The sequence below is a fragment of the Pungitius pungitius genome, chromosome 18 (assembly GCF_949316345.1).
Source record: "Pungitius pungitius chromosome 18, fPunPun2.1, whole genome shotgun sequence".
Lineage (NCBI taxonomy): Eukaryota > Metazoa > Chordata > Actinopteri > Perciformes > Gasterosteidae > Pungitius > Pungitius pungitius.
Window position 1 is genome coordinate 419,591 of NC_084917.1, and position 17,709 is coordinate 437,299.

Consider the following 17,709-nt stretch of genomic DNA (forward strand, 5'->3'; position numbering starts at 1 on the left):
GACCCATATCATCTGAACAAATGAATTAAATTCTTGTTCTTTAAAAACAACTATTTTACAATATTTTCTTGAATTTAACATCTTGCAGCAGTTTTTCTATTTTTATGTGTTGTATTCAAAGTCTTCAAACATTCCAGAAAGTTCTAAAGTGGTTTTAATAAAGAATGAAGATTGTAATGCAGTGAGCTTTCAGGTGGTACATATATCCGTGTACTCCTCTTGGACCTGGTACCGCGTCATCAATCACATTCCTGGTAGATAATAACACAGCGTGTTTCATCAATTGAGACAAATCTTGTTCTCGTTGCATCTTCTGGAGGCGATCAGCTGACTCGAGGATGAAGGTTTCAAGCTCTTCCTCTTTCCTTCCTTCCTCTTCCTCCAGCTCTTCACAAGTTTCATTTATTTCTTGCAGCTTGTTCTCCAGACGCTTGATGTTCTCTCCTCAGTTGTTTGACCTTCTCTACACTTTCTTTCCTTTGTTTTGTATTGATGCAGCAGCAGTTGCTCCTTATCGCCATGGTAACCCGGTGTCGCAGGCTACAGTGGATAATCCTCCAACAACAAGTGTAATCCATCCCTCTGTGTTTTCCTTCTTCAGTGGGCTGCAGGAGGTCTTCACTCTGCTGGACGTAACCACAAGCTTCTGCTGCCTGAACTTTGAATACGAGTCGGTTCTGGTGTCAAAGAGAAGAAGTGGAGCGAGTCCTCTTTAGGCTGAATGATCGAAACGAACCCTTCAGAGAGAAAAACGTGAGGAGTTTGGTACGTTCATGAAAAGAAAGGACGTGTTGGTGAGCTCAGAAACACCAAAAGACCCCGAAGGCCCAACAGCTGGCCAGATGAATCAGTCATGTGTCAGTCATAGATGGTGCCTGACGGAAGACAGAACAATAACGACGACATAGTGCAGCAATAAGATCAAAATAAGATCAAATATATGCTGAGGGTTAGGAACTGAGACGTGGATCCAAAGCAGTGCTCCTCATCAATGAGTGGGGGGGGGGGGGGGGGGCAGCTGGTGTTGTGGCTACAATGGAACTGGTTCTTTGTGTTTATGATGATGTGCAAAAGCAGCAGGAGGAATTCTGTATGAAATAAAAACATCACAATACATCAACAAAAAGGAAAATTAAAAAATAATTTATTTTGTATTAAAACCATAGATTTTTCCCAAAATAAACTAGAAATAGAAAACATTCGAAAAATTCACAGCAATTAAAATATCAATATTTATACAATTAAAAATGTGCAGAGACATTCGTCCACAATTATTCATCTAAAATACACAACCGCATACAATTTACCCACAATTCCACTGGTTCATATGACTTCATCGAATAAACAGCAGTAACAGGAAGTCACAAGCAAACCAGTAACCATGGAAACAACCACACACACACAGCCAACGACTGGCTTGGTCCCTTTATGTTGCCATGACAACTTCCCTTTGGGCTCCAGTGTTTTCTCCATCTGACCTTTGACCTCTGACCCACATCAGAGGTATATTTTATATTTTCACATTGAGCGGCGTCAGTTTAAAAAACTACGAATATAAGAAAAGAGTTTTTGTGATTTTATCATTGTTAAAAATAATTTCATTTCTGATGTATCCGTCTGCTTTTCTTTTGGCATCAAACAAAAATCATTTTATTCGGTTCCATCGACAGTTGAATCCTCTTTGATTCCAAACGTAGCTGCTGATTTACAGACGTTAACGTGGTTACAAGTTCTGCCTTTTCAGGCGACCTCCACGCGGAAGGCGCTGACCTCCATCGGTCGGAGGCGGGCGCCGCGCGGCGCCGCCGGTTGCCGGGCGGATTCCGGTTGGTCGTCTTCTCGCAGCAGAGTGAGACCGGAGCGACGGAGCGAACGGAACCGAAGGGGAGAGAAGAGAAGGTCCAGATCCACCTGCAGCACAAGCGCCTTCTTCTGTTACACATGTACTGTTTTAATGAATAAACATTGTGCGTGTTGTGTGTCCACCTCCTCCTGCGCACTCCACGTGCACGCCAGTGGCGGCTGGGGGGCGGAGCTACAATCAAAGCCCTTCCTGTGGAGGAGGAGAGCCGCTTCCTGTGACGGACTGTCTGCTTCCTGTTTGTCCCCAAAAAGAACAATATGCCAATCAAAATAATCCATTATTACAGTTTCAAGCGTCATATTATAAACACAATTCACATTTATTGAAATCCCTGTTTGTGGATGTTTTTATCATTGAGGTGTTTCCAGGTGTTTCCAGGTGTTACCTGTGAGTCCTCCAGGGTCCTGAGGTTCAGCAGGTGAACGTCGCACGGCAGCGATGAGCGGAGGGGCAGGAAGGGGCGGAGCGCTGGCGTCTGGCTGTTGCTAGGGGCGACCATGGTGATTGGCAGGTGGTTGAGGGAGAGCGAGGTCAGGTGGGCGAGCAGTGACAGGTGTTCAACTGAGGCTCCTCCCACATCCTGTCCCCAAATAAAACCACAAATATAAAAATAGAAACGGAACAAATACAAATAGTAAGAAAGTTATATATAAACATTCAATTTTAAAAATGTATGTATATGAATATATAAATAAATCTAACAGATTCAAATGTTTTCAAACATAAATTATTTGAAGTCGCAAGGAAGTCAAATCCTGTTGAAGTTGTGTCCCGCCCCCTTTGCATGAGCCCCGCCCCCTCACCTCAGCCCCGCCCCTTCTGTCCTCCAGCAGCAGGTGGTAGAGACTCGCTGTCAGCTTGTTGTCTGTGACGCCCTGACCGAGGCCGCGGTTATCGTCCTGCTGCAGCCGCCGGTCCAACACCACCTCCAGCTCCCCTGCACGGGTCAGAGGTCACAGGTCAGAGGTCTTCTTCTCAATGTTAAGTAGATAGTTCTCAGAGCAATGAAGGTCCCATGTGACTGTTTCACCGTTGACTGATTTATGTATTTATTTATTTGTATGTATTGATGGATTCTTGTTCAAACAGTGATCAATGAATACACATAACTTAATGATACGGAGCATTGATCCATAGAAGCCGCTCACCAGGCCGCAGCGATGCGACGGCTTGACTCTGAGCCGACAGCAGCGACACGCGACTCGCCGCGTCCTGAAGGAACGCCGCCGACGTCATGGGGTAGAAGTTGGCCTGCAGGGGGAGCTTCTGCAGGGTCCGCCGCTGCTGCATCTACACCAATAACCAATCAATGATCCGGCTGGATGCGTTTATAAACAATCAATAATCAACCAGTACCATTATCAATAATATATTAGGAATAAATCAACAACTAAAAAATGATCTATAAATAATCTACTATCAATAATGATTTAAAAATATATAAATGATATACTGAAAATCCCTATCAGTGATCAATAAAGTATCAGTAAGTCATCAATGAGGCGTGAGATGCAAATGAACCTGGAAACCGTTGAGGTCGCTGTAGAAACGGTTGCCGTTGGCGACGTCGCTGACGAGCCGCATGACAAGCTCTCGGTTGAACTCTGACCTGATGTCCACCATGTTGGAAATCTCCAGGGATCTCCCAGCATGCCCTGGGGCAGACAGGAGACTTTTATTCTGAAATGACTCACTTTTCAAAACAAATAATACAAAATAAATGAAAACATAGAAAGGGATCCATTAAGGGGTTGAATCTGTTTACCGTCCAGGTGGTACAGCCGCACCGTGTGGGTGAAGTGTCGGAAACAGGAAGTGATGTCAGAGAAGACCGGACCTCTGGAGACGCGGACCAGGGGGGGCTCTGAGGACGAGTAGGGCTGGGGGGACAGGGGGGAACTCTGAGGCCTGGTTCCGCTGGGTTAGTGGTCCTGGTTGTGGTCCTGGTCTTACCTGGGCCCCCTCCTCCCCCGGCAGGAACAGGTAGGCTCCGCTCTTGTCCTGGTTCCTCCGTGTGCCGTACCACAAGAACTGGACCCGCACGTCCCGGACCGGACCGGACTGCAGACGCAGCTTCTACCCACCGAAACAAAAACACAATCAACATGAACAATTACAATCCCTCAAGGGTTTTATTATTATAATAATAATAATAATAATAATGATAATAATACCAACAATGAAAACAACAAAGAATTATAATAATAATCATGAAATTATTATCAAAAGCTTTTAGTCATTTCGATTTAAGTTCTCAAAATTGAAACCTGATTCAATTGGTTGTGATTGTTACTTAAATCACTGATAATAAACTGATCAATGAAATAAACCCAAACTTTTAATCTAAGAAGTTTGACCTGCAGCAGGCCGGTCTCCGGGGAGCTCCATATCCTGATGTGCTGGTTGCTAAGCGACAGAGGGGCGTCGGCCTCAGGTCCCTCAGGGCGGGACACCTGGAAGTGTTCAGACTGGACAACCGGCGGGTTGCCACGGCAATAGAAGGAGTACCGAGCCCGGTGGGCGGAGCCAAAAGAGGCTTTAGTCACATGATACACGACGAGTGACAGAGGAGGAAGTTCAGCCACAAAGTCAAGCTGAAATGAAGATACGTGTTACTCAGCTGTGATTGGACAATCAGCCTTATGGGGAGGGACTTAATATCATCCAGGAAAAATCCACATATTAGTGATCGTCAAACGGTGTAACTGTAAATCATTCATTTCATAGGAAGTAACAGTTCCAATTCAAAGATAAAAGCTACATAACAAACATTAAATAAACAATAACTCTTCACCTGGAATTGTTCCGTGGACGCCTGGTTGGGCTCCGCCCACACTGCGGAGATCTGCGCAGCCATTGGTCGACCCGTTGCTGCATCGATGACGTCAGCGTCCGGAGAGTCGACGACGACGCTGATGACGGAGGATCGAAGCTGCTCCGTCGGGTTGAAGATGATCAACGACCTGAAGGGCAAAAGAGTTTGATTTAACATCACGTTTCCCTGAACTTATGAAACGCTATGCTAACAGCCTCAGTTAGCTTAGCATAACGAGGATAATCTAAATGACAGGGTCATAGTTGCGACGCTCCAGTGACTTCCTGTTTACAGCACTGTGGTCGTTTCCTAGGAGACGAGATGTTTAGATTTAAGAGTTTCACTTTGAATCTGAGCCTGGCTGCGTCTACATGAACAAAACTAACTTTTGTCTGGTTGAAAATAGAAAACAATTTCAATTTATCGGCGTTTATTGTGCCAAGGTTATCAGCATCAGTGACACACAGAACAATGTTTACATGCTTTTTCAGATGTCGACATTCACCACTATCAGATTAGAGATCTTTGTCTCAGGGAAAGAACCACATCAAGGCCCTTAAGCTAGTCTGTGATCTATAAAAATCAGAACCCACCACAAAAAAGGTTGAAAAGAGTTGGTTTGGAAAATAGAAAACAAGAAAGTGAGCTAGCCTGACTCCGCCTCTTGCCTGATTAAGCCCCGCCCCTCTCACCTGGGCTCATCATTGAGCGCGAGCAGCGTTTTCCGGGGCAGAGCATCGTGTGCCGATATCACATCGTCCTTAAAAAGACGAATCACAACAAGGACGTTTGTCTCCACGCGTCCTTTTCACAGACAAAACCGTGTTCAGAAGTGTTACAAAAATATTTCGACAAGTAAAAGTTCAAAAAGGTCACCAGTTGCATGAAGGGTTTTGATTGGTCGTGGTGGTACTGGCTCTTGTCCAATAGGAGCAGCCAGTGGGCGGAGCTCTGTAGCACCTGGCGCAGGTTCAAGATGGAGTGAAACAACCTGTGAAATAAGATGTTTTAGTTCATTAATTATTAGTTATAATTTCACTCATAATGTAAATGTGAATTGACTTTAAGGTCTGCACTGTAAAATAAATTAACTTCATAGTAGTAATAACCAGGCAAAGACACACCGTTAATGAAAGGGATTAAATGGGGGGATGGGAAGTGAAGGTTAGATGCTAATGCTAAATAAACGGGTGCGATGGGGAAGCTAAACGCTAAGTGCTCACGCAAGCCGGGCGGTACCTGTTACCGTTGCCAGTGGTGACGCCATCCGTCAGCTGAGAGCATGGAGGGACAAATGAGACAAAACACATGCTAATGCTTAGCACGCTAAGGAGTTCCACGTGCTGCTAATGCTAACAGAGAATAATGGAGGTTCATTTATAAATATCTGAAAAAAAGAAACTTTGTGGGAACAAATTATTACAGAAAACTAAACCTCTTTAGGATAAATTAACAACTTCTGTAACATAAATGAAGTAAACACCTGCTAGTTTGTACCTCCAAAGTCTTTTAACGCCTTACATTGTTCCTGCTCAGCTTCATATTCTAACAAGCTAATACAACGTTTTAACCTCACGTATTATGCTAATGTGGCTAACATGCTAACTTTGAGTTTCCATTTGTTAATTCCAAATTTCTGACCAAAAGCCATCGTATCTACGTTTAACATGCAAGGGGCTACGTTGCTAACGTTGCTAACAGGGAGTAGTGACCTGGTGCCGTAGTCCACCACCACGGGGTCGCGGGCGGTGCCGGTGACGGCGTCGTGGTGTTGAAAGAGCGCTAGGCTCCGCCTCCCTGCCGTCAGACGCTGAAAGTGTTCGCGCGCCGGAAAATCGGACACCAAACGCCCGTCGCCACGGAAACGGCGCATTTCAGCCAACGTCAAGCTGAAAAGGATTTCTGTCGCTCTGAGAAAATGAAGCACAAAATAATTGAGAGCGTACCCGAGTCCTTCATTGATAAAGTACCAGAGTCCTTCATTGATAAAGTACCCAAGTCATTAACTGATAAAGTACCCGAGTCCTTCATTGATAAAGTACCCGAGTCATTAACTGATAAAGTACCCGAGTCATTAACTGATAAAGTACCCGAGTCATTAACTGATAAAGTACCCGAGTCCTTCATTGATAAAGTACCCGAGTCATTAACTGATAAAGTACCCGAGTCCTTTATTGATAAAGTACCCGAGTCATTAACTGATAAAGTACTCGAGTCATTAACTGATAAAGTATCCGAGTCCTTCATTGATAAAGTACCCGAGTCATTAACTGATAAAGTACCCGAGTCATTAACTGATAAAGTACTCGAGTCATTAACTGATAAAGTACCCGAGTCCTTCATTGATAAAGTACCCGAGTCATTAACTGATAAAGTACCCGAGTCATTAACTGATAAAGTACCCGAGTCATTAACTGATAAAGTACCCGAGTCCTTCATTGATAAAGTACCCGAGTCATTAACTGATAAAGTACCCGAGTCCTTCATTGATAAAGTACTCGAGTCATTATCTGATAAAGTAACCGAGTCATTAACTGATAAAGTACCCGAGTCATTAACTGATAAAGTACCCGAGTCATTATCTGATAAAGTACCCGAGTCATTAACTGATAAAGTACTCGAGTCATTATCTGATAAAGTAACCGAGTCATTATCTGATAAAGTACCCGAGTCATTATCTGATAAAGTACCCGAGTCATTATCTGATAAAGTACCCGAGTCATTAACTGATAAAGTACCCGAGTCATTATCTGATAAAGTACCCGAGTCATTATCTGATAAAGTACCCGAGTCATTAACTGATAAAGTACCCGAGTCATTATCTGATAAAGTACCCGAGTCATTAACTGATAAAGTACCCAAGTCCTTCATTGACAGCGACCTGGATCCCAGGTGAGACAGCGTACCTGAGCGTGGCCTCCAGCGTCCTGTCGAGGCGCTTGTAGAACGGTCTGGAGGTGAAGTAGCCGCTCCAGTAGTGATCGTCTCGGTCGGCGTACGTGAAGAAGTCGCCGCGTAGCGTCGGCAGAGTCGTTCCTGCTGCGTTCAGCCGGCGATGAAGAGCCTCGAAGTAATCTGAGAGAGTCCCGAAGCGAGCCTGCAGACGGAGGAGGACCTTTAAAGAAATGCTGGTACTTCAAACCTCAGGCCCCGCCCCCTGCCAGGCCTCAGGTGTCCCACCTTGACGTGGAGCTCCGGGTGCTGGTCGAAGTAGTCAAAGAGCTTCTGGTAGTTGCTGAACTGAGCGTCCCACTCGCTCGCCTCCACGAACCGGAAGTCGTCGCCGAGCGGAACCAAGAGGACGTGAGAGCGAAAGAGACGAGACTTCTGCCGGTACTGATCCAGCAGGAGCAGCGCTCTGTGGGACAGAAGGCACGCCGTCACCACGGCAACAGACTGTAAAGAGACGCTGCTTCCTGTCAAACATTGTTGAAACCAAAAATTCCACCCTTTTTTGTGTTCTGGATAAAAACAAGCAGCTAAGAACAAATGTTATGTAATGTTCATAATAATAGTACCGCTCTTGGACGTTCTGCTCTGTGATTGGCTGAGGGGATTTCTTCCATGGACACATGGTGCGTCTCCCCGGCAGCCGGTGGAAATCAAACTGACAGCAAACCGCCGGGTTTGGACCACACGTGTGCGGCACGTCGTAGCTGTAGAACGGCATCATGTGACACGTGATGTCACTGCGGGGGGAGGAGTCTGACAACAAGGAATGGGACGGGGTTAAACCAATCAAAGGCGTGCGTATTTTACACAAAATGTAAGTTTGATTTCAAAGGAATTTCCCCCTCAATTCAATTCTTCTGCACAGCAATTCATTGCTAACAAGACCTTGTTTTGTTTTTATGTTAATAATTTTAATAATTTTTGTTTTAATTTAATTTATTTTTAGTAGTTTTTGTAGGGGAATTCTAGATCTTATTTATTTTTATTCATTATTTAATCACATTCATATGTTTCATTGTATATTATTACTGTGTAATTCAAATGTTAATAATATTTGATTAATTATATCATATATATTATTTATGTCTATCCTCATTTCTGAATTTAATTTTCCATAAAAATCCCACCCCAGCTCTGTCGCCATAGAAACTCGAGTGTTTTTTGCTGGGCGAACTGCTTCTTGACGGCGTAGTGAACCCGTTGGATGACCATGTTGTTAAGCCCCGCCCCCTTCAGCAGGTAGGCCATGGAGGGGGAGTGGCCGAACGGATCCACCGCCCAGCCGCTGCTCGGCCTCACACCTGGACAGAGGAACAACACCTGTGATGTCACACAAAGCGAAAGGGGTCGAGGCGTCGCCGGGGCAACACAAACCCAGGTGTCTCTGGATCCACTGGTGTCCCTCGATCAGCTGGTCCAGCAGAGCGAAGTAGTGAGAGTTCGCTTCGTCGGCCATCACCCAGCCGCCCGTCACCAGCTCCAGCTGCCCCGCCCCCACCAGGCTGACCAATCACAGAGCGGCAGACAAACAGCTTAAAATCAATAGATACATGTTTAATAATGAGGTAATAATATTAAAAAGAACACAATCAAATATTTTAATCTTAAAAGAAGTTTGTTTCAGATGTTTCGTTAGTGTTGTTTGAAGGTACCGTTTGACCATCTCTCTCTTCTGCTCGTCGATGTCGTTCCACCATTTAGAGAAATAACTGATTTCTGCCCAAATCATTTTCCTCCTGAAGAAAAGAACATGTGATGCTGTCAATCAATTTGGAAAAAACCTGAACTCCTTCACAAAGAAAACACACCAAGAACCTGTACCTGCTGTCTTCAGTCAGTTTGATCAACATGTTGTTGAGGATGTGTTTCGTCTGGTCCTGGTAATAATTCTCAAATGTCTTCAACCAGCCTGAAATATCACACACACACACACACACACACACACACATTAACTGCAGGGAATTAACGGAGACGTCCAATCAACGTGCTTCGGCCTGTATAGGCTCCACCCCCTTTACCTTTAATTGGGTGGTTGGTAGCTTCTCACCTGGGTCGTTGTGCGAGTGAGGGACCAGGAGAACCTCCAGCGGCTGCTCGTCCCACTCGTTGCCGCGGTAACTGATCTGGAAGCCTTGTTTCCAGGCGCCGCCGTCGGGGTTGTTGAAGGGCAGCAGGTCGTAAACGTCCAGCAGCTTCAATCACAGGATGCAAAGACTCATTCAAGCTCCGTGCGCTACGGACCCTTTGGTTCATGTCTCTTCACAAATTAAAGCTAACCTGCACTCCGTCGGCCCCGCCCTTCATCTCTTGAGCCAATCGACAGCCAGGCAGGGCGCCAGCTGGTCTGTGGGCGGAGCCTGCGCTCACATTGACTGCAGCTCCAGCCCCTCTGGCTGGTTGGCGGTGGAGCAGTGAGTCGCGCAGCGTGACAACCAGGCGGTTGTTGTCGCTGAGGAGACGCTCCAACTTGTCGATCTGCTGCTGGAGGCGGTAAAAATCCTACAGACGGGATGGTGGAGGATTTATTGATTTCTATCATCCTGTACACTATCAATACATCATACCATATATACTGGTCTCAATCATGATCATGTTATCAATGTATGGACCGGAGTCACCTTCACGTCAATCATTTATAGTACGTTATTAAACATCGCCTCAATAAGTCCACTGTTATTGTGAGGGACAAGAAGCTGAAATAGTTTGACTCATCATTCACCTGTCCAGGTGTCTCCGCCCCCTGCATCATCTCCAGCACGTGGTACAGTGACATCACGAGCACACAGAAGACTCCGCCCACCAAGAGGCGAAACAGGTTCCTCTTCATCTTTGACAAAACCATAAAGAAAATTAAACCAGTAATGAGCCAGAGCGACGAAACACACGGCACAGGTGCATTGTGGGAATGGCAGGACTTTTACTTGTAGTGGAGTATTTTTAGTGCGTATTAGTACTGCCTTAAAATACCTCAGGTATCAGCTTTGTGTCCTTCTTTTCAATACGTCAACAGATAAAACGCAGAATATTAAACAAGAAGATGCTCAATTTATATCAAATTAACTTACATATCAGTGCATTTGCAATAACACTTTTTTAAAGACGTAGTAAATAAACACATACAACATATTTTGTATAATTACCTTCATGGAGACCTCGGTATTGCTATTGTGAGTTAATCGGCCGTAAAGATTTAATTCAAACTTTAGTTGAGTGAACTTCCGCGTTGGCGCTGAGGCGGGTCACGCGCTGAGGCGGGTCACGCGCTTCCTCGTGTCGCGCGCTGCTCGCCTTCAGCTTCCACAACACAACACAAATGAAACTCTTTATTTTTAAAGTGAAATAAAGTAGTGTCGGTGCTTCGGCAGCGTTCTCTCAGGCCGCTGATCCCGCTGCCTGATGTTTATTTTGTTTCAGGTCTGACTCAGCGCTGCGGATACTTCCGGTTAGGATGTGACGTCAGCCGACGAGAAGCATCTGATAAGTGAAAAGTGCTAATGACACATTCATATACTACATAATAACTTGTGTACCTCATATGGGTAGTATTATTCATATAGCCTACTACACATTACATTACATGTCATTTAGCTGACGCTTTTATCCAAAGCGAATAAGTGCATTTTCACATAGATACAAACTCAGAAGAACAAGTAACAAGAAAGTACATTTTTCATCAAATAAGCAGTTTCAAAACATGTTATAGAAAAGTGCCATTATAAGTACAATTTAAGTGCTATCATTTGTTAGTGCTACGGTTTGCTAGTGTTTTGGTCAATGTAGAGTCTAAAAAGGTGTGTCTTGAGTTTGAAGATGTAGAGGCTCTCTGCAGTCCTGATGTCATCGGAGAGCTCGTTCCACCATCTGGGAGCAGGACAGCGAAGAGTCGCCATCTCGTAGAGTGTTTTTCTCTCAGTGAGGGAGGAACAAGCCGCTTTGCAGATGCAGATCGAAGTGTGTGGGTTGGGATGTAGGGTTTCACCATATCCCGGATGTAGACTGGTCCCGATCCATTCACAGCATGGCACTTATGTACTGTATACTGAAGAAGTTCTATTTTTTAAATATTGAATAATTTAAACAAAACTAGAGAAGGGTTGAAGAAAATCAATTCGACGCACAGAAGAAGAAACAACTCTTTAATCAACATCGTATTATCACAGCAGAGCACTCTTGGCGTACGACAATAGACACAGCGATTGGTCAAAAGATGCACGTAGCTCCGCCCACCCTGCCTCCAAACGGGAGGAGAGGCGGAGCAATGCTGCCATGGCAACAGAGTCCTGCGACACCGTCCGGAGATGGAGCTGCATAATAAAACAACGTTTAGTACCACAATGAAAAACAGAAGCCTCGAAAAACTTTTTTTATACTGTGTTCTGATTGGCTAACCTTCAGGAAGAGCGCCAGGTAAGCTTGGGCAAGGTCGAAGTCCCGCCCACTGGACAACATGCTGTCAATCATGTGAATAAAGGCAAGTGGGAGGCAGCTGGCTCCGCCCCCCTCTGATGTCAGACAGGTGATCTCGACAGAGAGCGCCGCTGGCCCACAATCCTTCAGGAGACGCACGGGTCGATCGACTGAGTGGAGAGTTATTGATTATTACTCATTTCAGATACGTTTTTATCCTTAAACTAAAGATTTTAAAATATTCATACAAATCAAATATTAACCCGAAAACATGTTTATGGATTGTCCAATTGAAAAGACAAGAGATTTATCTAAATTAAAATAATTACGTTATTAATAAATAAGAATAAAATAAAGTTATTTAGTGTTCTTTTTTATAAAATCTTTTTAAATCATGGACATTTAAATCCACTAAAATTTAACCTGAAAGGAGAATAAAGTGTTGAATGGATAAAAATCTAAATGATGAAAGATTTGAAAAAATATTAAATATGAAAAATATTTTGGGAATAAATTTCTATTTTAATATATGTGAAAAACTAAAAGATAAATCACTTTGAAATTTAGAAAATTATCTTTTTTTGGCTCAAGAAAGTATAAAATAAGACAAATGTGTAAACTAATATTTTTGAACATTTCATTGTTGAAACTGCGACTCACACGATCCAGACTGAAGAGCTGACTCCAGATCAGAACTGAACTCTGACCTTTGAGACATCAGACCCCCCAGCAGCTTCGACTGGAACCACAACAACAACCATTATTAGTATTGTTGTTTACAGACTTAGAAACAGGATTTCACAAATTAAACCCTTACCTTGGTTTCCTGTTCGGTTGCCGCGGGCGACGTGAATCGAGGCGTGAGACCAGGAAGCGTCGGCAGGAAGAAGGGAGCAGCAGCCGGAGCAGCAGGAGGCGCGACGGGTTTATTCCTCCTCTGGAAACAACAAATACGATTGTTTATAGAAAAATTAGTGTTTACAAAAAACTATCAATTATATTATTTAGAATGTGTAAATCTAAATAATATGAATTTGTAATTAATTATTTTTTATATAATAATATAATTTAGATTATATAAATTGAATTGTTCCTATGTAGTTTACAATATCTAGATCTAGCTTATATCAAATGCTTTAGATTTTAAATTATGTTTATAACTTTATTATACAACTTACAAGATTTACTGCAGTGTTTCCTGAAGGTTTTACAACTTCAGGGGAAACACTGTCCTTAATTTAATCACCAGTTTTCATATGTAACCGTTTACAAACCAGATTTGACCACATTTCATATGAAGCCAGTTCAGGTGTGACTCACCTTGATGGTGTCCAGGTGAAGCAGACTTTTCCATCTCGACTCCGGTAGCAGAGACAGCGTCACAAGCTCCGCCCCCAACTGTTCAGCTGACTTGTACTCATCATCAGCATCCTCTGATGTCACTTCCTGTCCTGAATCATCCACCATGACCCCTGGAAGCGTCACCTCCATGGGTTGGTAGTCCGCCGGGAGGGGGCGGAGCCCGACAGGCCCACACAGACTCTTATTGGTCCTGAGGAGGAAAGCTGCACTGTGATTGGCTGCTTGAGAAGATTAGCTGACAATGACAAACACATAGATCAGGGATTGGTTCTGACCAAAGGTAAACTCCCAGGCTGTCGACATGAGCCGTCGCCAGGAAGTCTCCGGTTGGCGACAAGGACACGCCCACCGGCGCCATGGCAACCAGGAAGCAGTCGACGAGACTGAGGAGGGAGAAGCATCATTTAAATGTAATAATGTGAGTTTATTTGGTTTAGAATGTAACTTTAAGCAAGTTGAAGTGTGTTTAACGATGAACTGTTCCATTCTCACAATCCAGAGGGGAGATCCCAGGTGCGAATGGTGCAGTCCATCGCCACGGTAATCAGCCAGCGACCATCAGGGCTGAATGTCTGAGGAAGAAACATAAGATACATACATGTATTAACGCGGTTACATGATCTGTTAGCATGCTAGCTGTGTTAGCTCTCCAGCACCCACCATGTCATTGATGTTGCCATGGTGACCGGCAAACTTCCTGACGATTCGTCTGGTTTCTATGTCGACCACCAGCAGTGTGAAGTCATCCAGCGCTAATGCTAACATCCCGCTAACAAACAGAGGAACACTATTAGCGACATGTCCGTGTAGCATTGTGCCAACTGTCCTGTCTCTGTAACATAATGCTAACTATTAGCTTCCTGTCTCTGTGTAACATAATGCTAACTATTAGCTTCCTGTTTCTGTGTAACATCACGCTAACTATTAGCTACCTGTCTTTGTGTAGCATCATGCTAGCTGGTGCAGAATGTAGCTTCAGCTGCTCTTCTTGTTTCCTACTCTTGAAGCGCCAGAATTTGAGCAGCCAATCAGAGCCTGCGGTGAGTGTGAGCTGATTCAGAGCGTCCGTGGCTACGCCTCGCACCGCCCCGCTGTGAGCTGGAGCAGAAGGGGGAGGGAGGGAGGTTAATGATGGACAGAGACACCGCATCGACAGACGAAGCTGAGAGCAACTGAACGCACCTTTCTCCGTGTTGCCATAGCAACCGCGGTGCTGGCCAGACTGCAGGTTGTAGACGTCGACGCGGCCACATGACAAGCCAATCACAGCAAAGTTACCACAGGAAGTGATGTCAACAGCCTGGGAACAGAGACAAGAAGTCACGTGACCCTCAAAGAGGAAGCTGGGAGGAGCAGCTCAGAATCGCAGGTGAGAAAGCACGTTACCGTGGCGATGCTGGTCCGGAGAGCCGCCGGCGGCTGCAGATGATGAGCTCCCATTGTGCAGCGCTGGTAGTTCCACGTGGTGGTTGCCAGGCGACCGCGATGGCAGGCGACGATGCCATCCCAGTCCGCCTGGCGAGCGGCAACTGTCGGCCAATCAGAGGGAAGGGGACCTTTTTAAAACTGGCGTTCTCTCTACAGAGGTGTGCGTGTTGAGTCTGTGCCTCACCGGAGGAGAACGCCGTGATGGCGGGAAGACGCAGCTCCTCGTAGGTCAACCCCTTCTTCTTCTTCTGCTCCTTCTTCTTGTTGATGGAGCCTAGAAAGGACAAAGGAACCCGGTCATCTGGATTTCAGAAGCATCCATTCAGCAGCTAAAACAAACTGATGGCTGTTGTTGCCACGGATACCAATTCCCACTTTTGAATGAGTGTGCTGAGCTCACCGTGACCCAAGTTCTTGTTGAAGCGCTCGTGTACGGAGGAGAAACTCTGCAGCGTCCCGTCCTGACCTGCAAAACACGCGTTTATGATCCTTTACCAGGTGAAGACCAGTTAACAATCAAACAGAAAAAATACATTGGAAATTTTGTTTAATAATTGAAATGAATGTAACAAGAAAATTCAACATGAATTCAACATGGCAGACACAACAATGAAGATAATAGACGCATTACGGTTAATGACATCATTCAAACTCATTTACTTACCGGCGCTGAGGATGTTTTTCCCGTCGTTGCCGTGGTGATGGATGGTGGAGGGCGGGGCACTGTGGCCTTGGCGACTACGCAGCAACCGGGGTGACCCCCCCTCGTGGTCAAATATCCACACCTGAAGAGAGGAAGTGAAGTCATTCCGAGTACCTGTCCGTCCCTCTTTGTTATTGATTGATATATAAACTCACCTTGATGGCGTTGTCGGCTCCGTTGGTGATCAGCAGCGGCTCTCCGTGCAGGAAGGTTACCGCGGCGACGGCAGTTCTGTGGGCGTGTCTGTGCTGAGTGAGCAGCTGCCGGCGTTCTAGATCCCAGAATGCAATGTGGCCCTGAGGACTGCCGGACGCCACAATGGGGGGGCCGTCTGAGACACACAGCAGCAGCAGGTTGTGGTTAATAATGATCAGGATAGTAGTCATTATAAAATCTGATCTGATACGCGGCGCTTGCAGCAGCGGGACAGCGAGCCCCAGAGTGACGACAACCCCCCCGGCTGGCTGAACCCCCCCCTGAAGTCAGCTGTAATGGAAACACTGTAAACGCCACCTGTTCTGAAAGCGAGCGAGCTGATTGGTCCCCAGTCCTGCGTGAAGCTCATCAGCGTCTCGTCCAATCGGATGTTATGGATGACAATGCGTCCCGTCGCCGTGCCGACGCCGACCACGTCGACCGCGGGACTCTGGGAAATGAATCATTTTTTTATTAATAACAAAAGTTTATTAATATTGAATAAAATATATTCCAGTTAGCAACACTTCTTAAAACGTTCATGGATGAATGAGTCAACTTTCAAAATGAAAGAGATGAATTCATCATTAAATACAAAATGAAAACAAACCTGCTGCAGAACCGTGACTCCAGCAGACCAGCCGGGGAACGTGAACAACAACTTACTGGAAAACAAGAGGAGTTATTTAGACGTTCTTGGTTGTCCGTTGGACCTCGTGAAGCGGGACTTCTTATTATGAACAGCAGAGAGACCCGTTAGCCTCGAAGCTAACGCACTCACCTGGTCTTAATGTTCCAGAGCTGCAGTGCACCCTGGGAGCTTCCCAGCAGCACCTTGTTCAGGTAGGTGCTGGGATGCATCATGGCCGACACATCAAAGGAGGCGGGGTCAAATTGCAGCCGCAGGTAAACGTCTGAGAGATAGCAAGGCATGATGGGTAATAAGAGGGGGGAGGGGATAGAAGCTGGAAGGAGGAGTGAAGCCCCGCCTCCTTACCTCCTTCCTGAACGTCCCACACAATGACATCACCGCCGCCATCGGCCGAGATCAGCTGATCCCCGAGAGGAAGCAGCAGGCGCACTTCCTGTTTGTGTCCATGGTAACACATCACCACCTGTACGCAAAGAGAAATGGCTCAAAAAACTCCAAATAAATAAAAAATAAGAAAGTATTATTAAAATAAAGATACCTCTTTGTTTCGAGCAAACGCGCTGATGAGTCGCCCTGCGGCGGCGAACACCAACATCCTGTCTGCTGCCAAACAGCTGATGTCATCAGAGAGGCTGTTACCTAAGAAATAACCACGTTACGTCACAACACAGCCGCCAATCAGAGGGCAGGACCATCAGAAGCAATTCAGTTAAATAGATTGAGATGTACTCACTGACAGAAACGATGCCAAGCCGGTTCACCTGAAGGATATCAATACACCCATCAATCAATACACCAATACACCCATCAATCAATACACCGATACACCCATCAATCAATCAATCAAAGCTGCGGTCTGTACGGGAGCCGTGAAAGGACAATTTAAAAAACACGCACGCACGCGCGCTACTCACGTTGTACGTGTGGAAGCATTGACCGACCGAAGTCACCACGTAGAACTCGCGGTGCTTCTTGTGGTACCGCAGCGCGTGCGGCACGTGGTTGGAATAAAGACCCAGAACCCGGAAGCCGGAGAACAAAGAGCTGCCGCCGCCCGGCATGTTCGGTGGTACCGGAGGGCTTTACCGAACAAACACGACCCGTAAACAACGGAGCAAACAAAGCGGGACCACGGGGCTGAACCGAGAGGGGACACACATGGGGGAGCGCCGACTAACTGCGCCCGACTGTAAACAACGAACGCCCAGAGGAAGGTTCCGCTCTCAGGACGAAGGTTCCGCTTGGAGCAGGAAAACCGAAAATAAGTTCAACATACATATTAATTTGATTTAAACTGGGCCATGATGAATTAAGGTCTTAAAATAAGTATA

General features: G+C 45.5%; 2 protein-coding genes across 2 annotated transcripts; both read right to left on the bottom strand.

Moving 5' to 3' along the window:
* Nucleotides 1–1,127: 1,127 nt before the first annotated feature.
* Nucleotides 1,128–11,058, bottom strand: man2a1 (mannosidase, alpha, class 2A, member 1). Its single transcript, XM_037485318.2, has 24 exons — nucleotides 10,772–11,058; nucleotides 10,351–10,458; nucleotides 9,909–10,130; nucleotides 9,679–9,823; nucleotides 9,453–9,540; nucleotides 9,284–9,367; nucleotides 9,006–9,133; nucleotides 8,759–8,932; nucleotides 8,198–8,384; nucleotides 7,860–8,037; nucleotides 7,586–7,776; nucleotides 6,392–6,589; nucleotides 5,556–5,670; nucleotides 5,372–5,439; nucleotides 4,659–4,827; nucleotides 4,222–4,458; nucleotides 3,818–3,940; nucleotides 3,630–3,744; nucleotides 3,386–3,519; nucleotides 3,013–3,154; nucleotides 2,668–2,801; nucleotides 2,250–2,444; nucleotides 1,987–2,097; nucleotides 1,128–1,911 (listed from the first exon to the last, which is right to left on the bottom strand). The coding sequence occupies exons 1-24, from the start codon at nucleotides 10,775–10,777 to the stop codon at nucleotides 1,741–1,743; spliced, it is 3,423 nt and encodes a 1,140-aa protein (XP_037341215.2). The 5' UTR covers nucleotides 10,778–11,058; the 3' UTR covers nucleotides 1,128–1,740.
* Nucleotides 11,059–11,752: 694 nt separating this feature from the next.
* Nucleotides 11,753–17,573, bottom strand: wdr36 (WD repeat domain 36). The gene is made up of 22 exons (XM_037485018.2): nucleotides 17,293–17,573; nucleotides 17,112–17,139; nucleotides 16,917–17,017; nucleotides 16,724–16,841; nucleotides 16,508–16,640; nucleotides 16,337–16,391; nucleotides 16,045–16,177; nucleotides 15,687–15,862; nucleotides 15,493–15,613; nucleotides 15,229–15,294; nucleotides 15,013–15,102; nucleotides 14,787–14,929; nucleotides 14,583–14,700; nucleotides 14,333–14,498; nucleotides 14,061–14,169; nucleotides 13,893–13,972; nucleotides 13,676–13,783; nucleotides 13,359–13,590; nucleotides 12,856–12,975; nucleotides 12,699–12,777; nucleotides 12,021–12,208; nucleotides 11,753–11,935 (listed from the first exon to the last, which is right to left on the bottom strand). Exons 1-22 carry the CDS (start codon nucleotides 17,437–17,439, stop codon nucleotides 11,786–11,788), a joined length of 2,661 nt encoding a protein of 886 aa, XP_037340915.2. The 5' UTR covers nucleotides 17,440–17,573; the 3' UTR covers nucleotides 11,753–11,785.
* Nucleotides 17,574–17,709: the final 136 nt, after the last annotated feature.